Source organism: Onychomys torridus, chromosome 4 (genome assembly GCF_903995425.1).
Source record: "Onychomys torridus chromosome 4, mOncTor1.1, whole genome shotgun sequence".
In the NCBI taxonomy this organism is placed as follows: domain Eukaryota; kingdom Metazoa; phylum Chordata; class Mammalia; order Rodentia; family Cricetidae; genus Onychomys; species Onychomys torridus.
In genome coordinates this window covers 124,425,158-124,437,241 of record NC_050446.1, presented here as the reverse complement: position 1 = coordinate 124,437,241, position 12,084 = coordinate 124,425,158, and the positions used below count along the sequence as shown (strand labels likewise).

General features: G+C 40.6%; 1 protein-coding gene across 1 annotated transcript in view; it reads right to left on the bottom strand.

Moving 5' to 3' along the window:
• Mroh8 (maestro heat like repeat family member 8) overlaps positions 1 to 12,084 on the bottom strand; it is a 76,545-nt gene that overhangs the window by 60,480 nt on the left and 3,981 nt on the right. The window contains exons 2-4 of the mRNA XM_036186189.1: positions 5,554 to 5,672; positions 3,429 to 3,574; positions 1,993 to 2,115 (exon numbers count right to left, since the gene is read on the bottom strand). Coding sequence (XP_036042082.1) covers positions 1,993 to 2,115; positions 3,429 to 3,574; positions 5,554 to 5,672 — 388 coding nt within the window. The remainder of the gene's footprint in view (positions 1 to 1,992; positions 2,116 to 3,428; positions 3,575 to 5,553; positions 5,673 to 12,084) is intronic.

Genomic DNA, 12,084 nt, shown 5'->3' with positions numbered 1-12,084 from the left:
TGTTATATCACAGTAATGGAAACTCTGAGTTATACAGCCATGCATCAAAATGGGTCAAGAAAAGTTAACTGATGCCTTCAAGTTCTTTCTCTGCAACAACTCCAAACATTTCCTCCTCATGAGTTGTCACAGAACTGCTCCTTCTGCTGTGCACCTGTTCTCTTGGAGTTGGAAGAATGCCTTTTCAACTCTTATACACATGGCTATGGTGACAAAGTAGATTCAATGACCCATGCAATTCTCTCTTAGATACTAGCTACCCTTAACTTTTGTAGACAGAGCCTTTCTCAGCCCATATTTTGATAGATACCAGACTTGGGCCTGTTACTACAGGCTGAATCTGCTTGCAGAGAATGGGCTTGTGCGGTCTGAGATTTGCATTTGTGGATTTTCCAGGTTGTCTGGTTGAAATGCATGGCAATCACTGCTGTAAATCCTGGTACAAGCCGAACTTGGAAAGTAATTCATGTTGTTTCGGTCTTATGGCTGCCCATAGCCAACTAGAAAGCTGCAGTGATTCATAAATCTGCTTTCTGTCAATCTGTTCTCTTGATGCATTATTTGGAAAAGTTCTCAATCTACTTACTTTTCAAAGCATAGTCATTCTGAGTGACTGTAAACTCTTAGAGGAAAAGGGTTAAAGTTGCTAGCGGACCTGTAACTGTCTTCTGGCAACACTCTTAGCTGTTGGCCTTCATTCTTAGAAGTTAACCATGAGCTTAACAAGCCCTACAGATCTGAGGCTTGAGGGGAATTGCTCATATTCTGGGACTATATAAGCAAGGTCAGAATCAGAAGTTCAGAGGTTTGGAGAAAATGTAGGAAACCTGGTAGAGACAGGAGACAACAGCACCAGGAAGTAAGATGTGTGAGTAAATGCATCAAGTCCTCTGCAGAGTTTTCCTGTATCTTTGGACTGGACCATCCATCCCTCTATCCCCTATATGCTCATTGAAACTTCTGTCAGAGTCCCACAGCTGACTATAGCTTGCTAGGCCAAGGAGCAGGGAGTAGGTCTTCTTTGCCTTGTGGACTCAGTGTCAATGGCTAGAATTGGCAGGTATTTAATAAGACATTTTATGAATGGATGAACTTTGGCAGGATATAGCTGGAGTAAGACAAAGAAAAAAAAATACAATAGTGAAAATAACACTATCATGTTTCTCAAATGTGTCTGATATATCAGAGACTACTACATAACTATAAAATACTTTGGGGTGGTTGTTTGTTTTGTTTTTTTGTTTTTCAAGACGAGGTTCCTCTGTGTAGCCATAGCTTTCTTGGAACTAGCTCTGTAGACCAGGCTGGCCTTGAACTCACAGAGACCATGGACCTCTGCCTCCCAAGTGCAGGGATTAAAGGTGTGCACCACTACACCTGGCTACTTACATTTATTTTTAAGTAAATGTTTACAATAAGTCTATGAAGTAAATACAGATATTCTTATTTTATCAATGAAGAAACTGAGGCATTCGTAAGTTAAATACTTTCTGAAGTCACACAGCTATAGAAGCAGAGCTGACACTTGAACCCAAGCATTTGACACTTTGCCCCAAACTACTGCTTAAATATTCTAACTGCAAAAAACTTAAATGCAGTTCCTTTCTCTCTCTCTCTCTCTCTCTCTCTCTCTCTCTCTCTCATATTTCTTTCTTTCTTTTTTTTTTTTTAAATTTATTTATTTATTACATATAGTGTTCTGTCTGCATGTATCTCTGCAGGCCAGAAGAGGGCACCAGATCTCATTACAGATGGTTGTGAGCCACCATGTGGTTGCTGGGAATTGAACTCAGGACCTTTGGAAGAGCAAGCAGTGCTCTTAACCTCTGAACCATCTCTCCAGCCCCCTCTCATTTCTTTTTTAAATGATTTCCAAGGTGGTTACATTTTGAGAGGTGTCTCAGAGTGGTTTTCCTTGTTGAACAGACACTGCTAATGAAACTCCATGGGCCAAGTCAGGAGTTCCAGCTTTGCCAAACCCACAGTACTTACACTTAGGACATGCACTATCTCTGCCATGTGACGGTGGATAAAGGACTCTGTGCTTTCGTCATAAGCTAAGGTTTGGCTCAAAGAAGACAAAGATCTTAGGAACTTCAACTTTTCAGGTTCACCCTGAATTTGTGGGGGAAAAAATAAAAAATACAATTACATATCATCTCATTTGATAAATGTACAATGCTTTTGCAAAGTTCCTTGGAGTGTTTTTAAACATATGGCATCTTATTCCATCCAGGATCAGTCTCTAACTACAAGCAGTGCACAGAGAACAGAAGTCCAATGAGCTGCCTTATCCACTGCCTTGGTTGGGGACCACATCATGCCCTCCGATGCAGCACTAAGTGCTCCAGGCTCTCCCCACCGTCAGGCTTCACCACTGTCCACCTCCATCACGCTGCCAGATTAAGATTCCCAAAGATGACCCTGATTCTGCTACTTCTAGTTAGTTCTCCAGATGCCATCAAAGAGTCACCACTTCAAGTTCTTAAGGCCTCCTTTAAAAATGCAAGTTCTGATTTGAATAAAATCTTCTCATATTGACGTTTTGCTTTTCTGACCAGAAAAGCAATATCTACTTATTATAGAAACTTTGAAATAAAGCATAAAGAGGAGAATACAATCTACAGGAACATTTCTTCCGGTTTTCCCCTGGTTACAGATGGTGTAAACTCATACACATTCCCTAGAGAGCAAGGACTGATTTTATGCCTCCACTTGCCCCGAGAGCTGGAATTACAGGACAGCCAGGACTACACAGAGACCCTATGTAGTCTTACTCCAGTTTTCAAGGTCAAGCACTGTCTGCCTCGACGATGTCTTTATCTACCTTATATCACTGTGCCCCGCTTATCACCATGGTTTAAATGTGTGAGGCTGGAGTTCCTTAAGCACGCTGTGGTTTTGTTTGTTTGTTTTACTACTTCTACAGTACTCCATTTGCCCAATCCTAGTTTTTCCTTTTATCCCTCAGATCTGAGCTCAAAGGTAACCACTTCCTCAGAGGTGCACAGCACATGAGTTTTCTTACATTCTCACAGGATGTATGACTGGTTCACCTCAACAATGGAACACCACATACCCAGTAAACAGGACCGTACAGATTTATAGTCACTCACCTAGAACATGTGTGGGCTGTTTTTCCTGTAATTATATTCATTTGCAGGGACAGAAAAAGCTAATAGTGGTTATGTGAAGAGAGTGAGGTTAGAGAAGATTAACCTTTGACTTTGATTAAGACTTTAATATTTATTTTATTTATTATAAATAGAAATAAGATATAAATTTAATAATTTATAAATATAAAAATTACAAGTATAAATATATTTTATAATCAATAAAATAGTCATGTATATAATAATGAGCTATGTTGAAAATATTTTTTATTAGAAGGAATAAATTGGATTGCTCATGAAGACTGCCATGCCTACCTTTAGCTCACCACGTAAAACCTCCTGTATGGACTTGACCAGCCTATCAACACTGGCTTCATTGAGGGGTGCCTGGAGATTCAGGGGTCTGAAGTTATCTGGATGGGACTCCTGAGTGAGTTCAGGGATGTCAGAGATGTCCGAATCTAATACCAAAAGAAAGATAGAGGTGACACCTCTGTGGTGTAAAGTGGTGATGGTCAGTGTTGCAACGCACCAGCTTCGGGCACACAGCTTCTTCTGCTTGTTTGACCTAGACCTCATCCCGCCAACTTTCCCTTTTTCTCAGTGGCAAAAATCAGTGTTCTTGGAGCCTTCCAGCCACAAGGCCCTTTAGGCCTGGGCGGGAACAAATGGTGAAGAGGATAACCTTTAAAATCTCCATGGAGGCCTCTGCTGACTATTGATGGTGCTCCTAGAACCTTCCCCAACAGCTGGAATGTGATAAATGGTTGAAGTTTAATGACCAGTATGTTTTTAGGTAACAACCATCCCACAGATTTGCCAGGAAGATCCTTTCGGAAAAGCTTTCCTTCTTACTTCAGAGCAGCCAATGAGTGAAAAACTAACAGTGAACGCTTACTTTCCACTTTCCACTTGAAAGGGGCGGGGCTGCTTCTGGTATGCGTCAGGCGGGGGCTGACATCCTAGACTTTCCAACAACTGTACCAAAAAAGAAAGGAAAAAAACCACTACACAAATATCAAGAGAAGCTGCTCTCTCTCAAATACACTGATGAGGAGGTACAGAAGTTTGCCCTAAGCCATCTGAACCTGATCTTCTTGTCCCAGAACTAGTTTAATGATGAAATAGACGGCCTTATAGAACAAAGAATCAGCATTTCACAAATAGTTGGAAATGCTAGGAGTCTAGACTCAACCATAAATAGTTTGAAGATGCAGTTCAAAGAGTTGGTATGAGTGCACCAAGTGGTGGCCTCCTGTTAGGGACGGAACAGATAGAAAGCTCAATTGAAAGACTGAGTGGACCCTCTGAGGACTTCAGCCATACTTTTGTATTCTCTGTGGGCTCCTGAGTGGGAACCTCTTCCACTTCTTGTCATCTACTAATTACAATTTAATTAAAGCCACACCCTCATTTGCCCTGGTCTTGGCACAGGCTGTTTACTCTGCCTATATTTCCCCTTCCTTCCCATACATTGTTACCTCTCTCTGCCTTGCTGATCCCTACTCTTTTTCAGGTCTCAGCTCCCAAAAGCCTCCTGGCCAGTAATAAACTTTGGGATCTCAAATACTCTGACCCGCACTCCCATCACATGGTTTATACTTAATTCCAGCTGTATGTCTATAAGTCCTTGGGGCATGTTCTGTTTGCTGCTGCATCTCCAGGAGTTTGATCATGCTCAGGCACAGCAGGGCGCTGATATCTGCTGAGCACATGAATGAGTGGATATGATTCCCTGGGCACAGGTCTTTCCTGGCTCTTGAATTCAAGCTCCACCATTTGAAGTAAGGTTCTCATCTCTCTTACTTGGTTCAGCCTCTTGTTTAATTTTTCCACAGAGCTTACTATACCTCGAAACTATTTTAGTTACTGTCTATTTTGGAAGGTCTCTTTTCTGCACTGTGGATCTATCTGCACTCAGCAGCATCTCTCAGGATTGAGTTTAGCTTCCCGTATGTCTAGACTAATGCTAAGCAAGCCAGTCTTGTTTCAAGGTTTTAACATCATGAACCAAATTAACCATCAAAATCTAGCTAAGGTCACCCGGCAATTATTCAACCAATATCTTTTGTCTGGACTTTTTTATTTTTATTCTATGAGTATACATGCGTTGCTTGCATGTATGTCTGTGCACTATGTGCATGCTATGCCTGCAGAGGTCAGAAGAGAGCACTGGATCCCTGGAACTGGAGTAGCAGATGGTATAAACTACCCTGTGGACGCTTGGACTTGAAGTGGGTGCTCTGCAAGAGCAACACATGCTGTTGGCTGCACTTTAAAAGAGGGTGTAGCTTGGTGGTAGAGCATTTGCCTAGCATGTATGAAATCTTGGGTTCAAATCTTTGTACAGAAAACGGCCAAAATCCTCCTCCCCACTCACTAAAAAATAAAAAAATAAAAATAAAAAAATAAATAAATAAATCTCCCTTCCCCTTTTCACCTGTAAATTCAACATTAGTTACATCTTTTTGAATGTCTTCTAAGTTGCTCAGCTGTAGATCTACACTTCCGGAGTCACTGTCAGAAGCATAAGGGATCACTACTCCTGTACCACCGACCCTAGGAATGAAAGAGGGGATTCAATGAATTAGTTTTCAGAAGTGCTTCTGTCATAGCATTCTGTTGAATGCCCCTGTGTCCCCTTCTCAGAAAAGCATTTCCTGATCACCAATCTAGACTGAGCAGCCTCTCCCCACCCTAGCCAGATACTTTTCTTCCACAGTATCTGTTCATAGCTGTGTGTCCATCAGACATCTTGTCCACAGTGCGTCCGAAGCGCCCAGGATAATGCCACTTTCTTGTGAGTGATGGACAGATGGATGAGTGAAAACAGACTGCAGTAGGCTGATCCCTCCACAACAGGCCTCGATCTCCTTTACCCTTGCTTGATGTAGCTTTTTTATTCCACAGCCATATACCTTCCAATATAGCATCCAGTTATTGATTTATTCATGCTGGGGAAAGAACCTGGGCTTCATACATTCTAAACTCTACCCCGAGCTATACCACACCCTACTTAATTGATTAGTTTGTTAATTTACATATTTCTACAGTGTTAGGGATTGAGCCAGAGCCTAGTATACTCTAGGTAGGCACTCTACCAATGAGCTACATCCTACACTTCTAATTCAGTTACTTATAATATTCAATGTTTAACCATTTCTTCTGCTAAAATATAGGCTCCCTGCTGACAGGCTGTTATGGATATATTCCATCAGAATAGAGCAGTGACCCACACACGGTAGTATAGGCTAAGTAAATGACTACATAGGATGGCATCTATTAAATGATAAACATAGGTTAATTAATGAAAAAGGAAGTTGCTAACAGATATGCTGGCTCATGCCTATAATCCCAGCACTCTGGAGGATGAAACAGGACTGCCATAAGTTCCAGGCTAGCTTGGGCTACAAAGTAAGAACCCTTCATCTCAAACAAAACAGAACAGAAAAGACAAAACAAGGAAGTTGCTGAACAGTCGTGTAATGTGATCCAATTTTCATTAAAATAATGTTTTAGTAAAAGTGATGTGTATGTGCACATATATACCATAAACATACATACAAATACTGCAAAATGGAGTGGAATTTTTTTTAGAGAAAAGTTCCATTTCTAAGCTGTCCATATTGCTTAAAATTTTAATATTGGTATGAATATTAAATATTAACCAAAGGAGTCAGTAAGGGTGGCATGTAGTGGATAGCCATTCCAGCTTTGATCTGGAAGTTCCAACCCCCATTGAGGCTTCGGTAATTGTCATGTCTACAAGGCAGGGCCAAGAGAGAGGACCCTGAAGACCCAAGATCTGGATGTGCCAGCTCTTTTTGTTCCTGGACCCTGGACACTGGAGGTGGACAGAGCAGAGTTCTCCAGAGAACACCGCCGGACTGTGCCACACCTTTCCCAGACCCTATAACCTATCCCTTCACTTGTAAGTTACCCCACAAAATAAACCTCCCTTTTTACTACGTGGAGTGGCCTTAATAATTTCACCAGTAGTGGCACACACCTTTAATCCCAGCACTAGGGAGGAAGAGGCAGGTGGATTTCTGTGAGTTCGAGGCCAGCCTGGTCTACAAAGCAAGTTCCAGGACAGCCAGGGCTACACGGAGAAACCCTATCACAAAACAAAAATGTTAACAAAGACATGGAGAAAAAAAAATCCCATAAATTGTACTTGGAAGTATAATTTGGAACTACTACTTTGGCAACTATTAATCATTATGCAGTAAAGTCGAAAGTGTATATTCTCTATGACTCACTATTCTACACTTAGGAAAGTATTCTGGTAGAATTTATACATGTGTTAAGAAAATTATACAAGGATCTTTACAGAAGTGGTCACTGTGGTAAACAAACAAACAAACAAAAACAAATAAAGCCCCCTGAGGCAGCTGATGGCTCGTCACTAGAACAGATAAACTGTGGTATGGTCATACAGTGAAGAACTATACAGCAATACAATGCCCAGGTCCAGCTATACATAACAATGCTCACCATACTCAAAGGTGCCAAACAAGGTAGCGGACATCTGTAATCCCAACACTTGAGAATCTAAGACAGGAGTTTGAGGCCTGCCTGGGCTACATAGAAAGCTTCCAGTTCTTTAAAATAAGAAATTAAGTTTAAAAAAAAAGTCATTTGATACTCAGGAGGCAGAGGCAGGTGGATCTCTGTGAGTTCAAGGCCAGCCTGGTCTACAAAATGAGTTCCAGGACAGCCAAAGCTGTAACACAGAGAAACCCTGTCTTGAAAAACCAAAGGAAAAAAAAGTCATTTGAAAAAGTATTCTATAACTTCCAGGTAAATGATACAAAACTATTATGCTTTTTAAAAATTATATACATTTATTTTGTATATGTGTATGTGTAGGTGACTGTGTGCTAAGGTGTGTGTGTGTGTAGGGATCTGGAGACAAATTGGGGGAGTTAGTTCTCCCTTCCCACCTTGTGGGTTACAGGGATCAAACTCAAATGATCAGCATCAGTGGCATGTGCCTTTTCCCACTGAGCCATTTTGCTGGACCTGAAACAGTTCTTGACGTTATAAGTAAAGTAAAACCCTGTTGCAGGAATTTTGTCCGTGTCCTGATCTGATGTTCAGTGGAGTCAGGTCCCGGTTTGGGAGGCGGGGGTTCACATTCAGCTGGCTGGAACGTATCATGGAGTTACCTAGTGGACTCAGACAAGAGAAAGAAATCCCCCACCCCCACCCCCAAAGATGAGGCGGGACCGGAAGGTTGCCTGGTCTTTTTGAGCTGGGACGCGAATCCTGGTCGTTTGCGATTATGTCAGGTTTTTATCTTTAATATTTGTCCCCATGTTTTATTTTATAATAAACGGTAAAAGAAATCGCTTTATTAGATGCCTACTCGGGGCATTATTAAACCACGAAAAGCAGCGTGATTCCACCATGCCAACCACTGCAACCGCAGTGGCTCTTCCCCCAGCTCCTTCCAGCATGCTTTCCTGCGTTCAGGGGTTTTCCGTTGCTGCCTTCCCAGGCACAAATCCCCGGCTCCTCACAGTTCATCCATGTGTCAATTCTGCTCAAAGGGTACACATGCTCCAGAACAGAAGCTAGTCCAGCTGCCTTATGCATTCACTCCTAGCCAGCTGAGCTTGAGATGCCTTGGTGCCATACCTGCTCCACCTGCTGGTCAAACCTTGTCACTTCATCTGATTACCTTTGCACAACTTCCAGCATTGGAGTCAGAGCAGGTAAGACACAGGAATTTTTAAACGGTGAACTAGACCATTTAATTAATTAAATATAAAAAAAAAAATTTTTTTTAAAGAGAGAGAAAAAGAAGAGGGAAGGACAATATTAAAAACTTCCTCGGGTTGGGGATTTAGCTCAGTGGTAGAGCACTTGCCTAACAAGCACAAGGCCCTGGGTTCGGTCCTCAGCTTTGGCAAAAAAAAAAAAAAAAAAAAAGATAAAAACTTCCTCATGTTAAAAAATGGACATATTACAACGTAGGGAATTAAAGACCTTATTTACTGCTACCATGGATGGGATGCAAATAGAAAAAGTAAACAAAGGGACAAACAATTTAACTGGGATCAATTTAATGTCAGTCATAATTATTATAAGTTTGGTAATTCATACTTTATCCTTAACAAATAGTTTGATAACTGTACCAAATATGAGAAATTGACTGATAAGATACAAACCTTAGAAAAACTTACTATTCATAAGATACAAGCCTTAGAAAATGTTACTACTGATAATATACAAGCTTTACAAATACTTATGAATGAAAATAATAAAAATATGACTGATAAGATACAAGCTTTGGGAAAACTTAGTAACAAAAATATTCAGACACAGACAGAGGAATTTAGAGCAGATACTACTGCACCATTACATAATGAAATTGAAGAGGAACAGCCCCCCCAAGTTCTCAGAAAACCAACTTTAATCTAGCCAGTTACCATATAGGACAACCACCAATGACAGGTATCCCCCAAGGCTATGGAAGAGCCTATGACTGGAATCCTGTCAAAATGTTAGACTTGAGAGATTTAAGGAAGCAATAGTATTATAGGGTGTGCATTCACCTTTTGTGAGACAGGTGTTAAACTCATGGGCAACTAGTAACAGAATTATTCCAAAAGATTGGAAATATTTGGTTACAGCAATATTAGAAGCTAGTCCTCAATTACAATGGAAGACTTGGTGGAAAGATGAGGCTAGGGTCATCAAACAATGAAGTAGGACTAGAGATATTGAAATTTCCCCAAGATCAATTCCTCAGAGAAGGCAATTATGCTATATATGATGACAGTCTATATATGAGGAACATACCTTGGCTCTATGCCATGTAGCAGCTTTGAATGCTTGGGGCAGAGTTGAAGAAGCTGGAAAGAGGTCTGAGTCATTTACTAAAATTATACAGGGCCTAAAAGAAGCCTTCATTGATTTTTTTTTTTTTTACAAAGATTGACTTCAACTATGAATAGAATGGTATCAGATCCAGTAGTTAGACAAATATTAATTGAATCCTTGGCTTTTGAAGATGCTAATTCACAATGCAAAAGGATAATCAGGCCTTTAAAGGCAAGATCAGCACCCACAGATGAATGGATCTGAAATACAGATAATACTGAATCTCATACTCATGATGACACTTGGATAGGAGAGGAGATTCCCAAAAACTTTAAGAAAAATCAAAATGTCAGATTTAATTGTGGTAAACAGGGTCATCTAAAAAGACTTGTGGACAAGGTATTCTTAGAAACAATGGTTTTTTTTTGTTGTTGTTGTTGTTTGTTTTTCTTTCTAGAAATAACCCAAACCAGAAGGCCCCAACCTTCTGGAATATGCAGAAGGTGTGGCAAAGGCCCACATTGGACTAATGAATGCAGATCAACAAGGGGCCTCTTTCAGGTCCCCATGTCAAATTTGGTTCAATCATTCCCTGTCACCATGGGGGAACTCCTTCACTGAGCAATTAAAGGACCTAATGGTGCTTCAGTAGGTAGGACAAAATTTTCAGGAGAGACCATAAAACAAATATTTTGGCAAACTTCTATAAATGACCAAAGACCTAAGCTTAAAGCATTGTTAATGAAGGTATGGTTGATGCAGGGGAAGATGTAACCATAATTTCACCAAAATCTTGGCATCCAGATTGGTCTTTTTAGGAGGTAAATGTTCAGCTTCTTGGAATTGAAACTTTAGCTCAGGTAAAACAAAGTTCCAGATGGGTCAAATGCATAGGGCGAGAAGGACAGATAGGAAAATTAAAACCATATGTGGCTAAACATAACAATGAATTTATGGGAATGTTGCTGTGGGATAATGCTCTTGTACACTGTAAAGATTTGTCACTCAAATTGGTTTAATTAAATGCTGATTGGCCAGTAGCCAGGCAGGAAGTAGGTGGTGCGACCAGACTAGGAGAATTCTAGGAAGAGGTAGTGCAGAGTGAGGAGTTGCCAGCCAGGCACAAAGGAAGCAAGATGAGAATACTGTTTTGAGAAAAATTACCAAGCCACATGGCTAAACATAGATAAGAATTATGGGTTAATTTAAGTGTAAGAGCTAGTTAGTAATAAGCCTGAGCTACCAGCTGAGCATTAAGCCTCCAAGTCAACTATCTGGGAAGCAGCTGCACAAGCAAGAGAGAAACATTCCACTTACAGGGTGTGATTTATTACAGTAATGGAAAACACAGACCAACATTCCTCCAATCTCAAAAACAAACTGTAGAGAATGCTACTGAGGGAAATGTTACATGGTATTCTGAAGAGCAGCCACAGGTGGTTCATGTTGTACATAAACAGGACATAACAGCTCGTAATCTTAGAAGGGTACTAACAACACTACCTTTAAAATGGCTGACTAGGGCTGGAGAGATGGCTCAGAGGTTAAGAGCACTGACTGCTCTTCCACAGGTCCTGAGTGCAATTCCCAGCACCCACATGGTGGCTCACAACCATCTGTAATGAGATCTGGCGCCCTCTTCTGTATACATAATAAATAAATAAATCTTTTTAAAAAAATGGCTGACTAACAAACCATTTATCTGGGTGAAACAATGGCCTTTAACATCAGAAAAATGACAGGCATTAGAATAGCTGGTACAGGAGCAGCTAAATGCTCAACATATTGAAGAATTGACCAGTGCTAGGAATTCTTCTATATTTGTCATTAAAAAGAAATCTGGAAAATCGAGAATGTTAACAGATTTGAGAGCCATAAATAAAGTAATTCAGCCAATGGGCTCCTTACAGCCTGGAATTCCCTTGCCTTCTCTATTACCTAAAGGATGGTCTGTTATAGTGATTGATTTAAAAGACTGCTTTTTTACTATATCTTTCCAAGAACAAGATAGAGAAATGTTTGCCTTCACGGTGCCTATTTACAACAATTCTCAGTGTGTTAAAAGGAATCATTGGAAAATCCTCCTGCAAGGGAGGTTCAACAGCCCCACCTTCTGTTATTATTTTGTATAACAGCCATT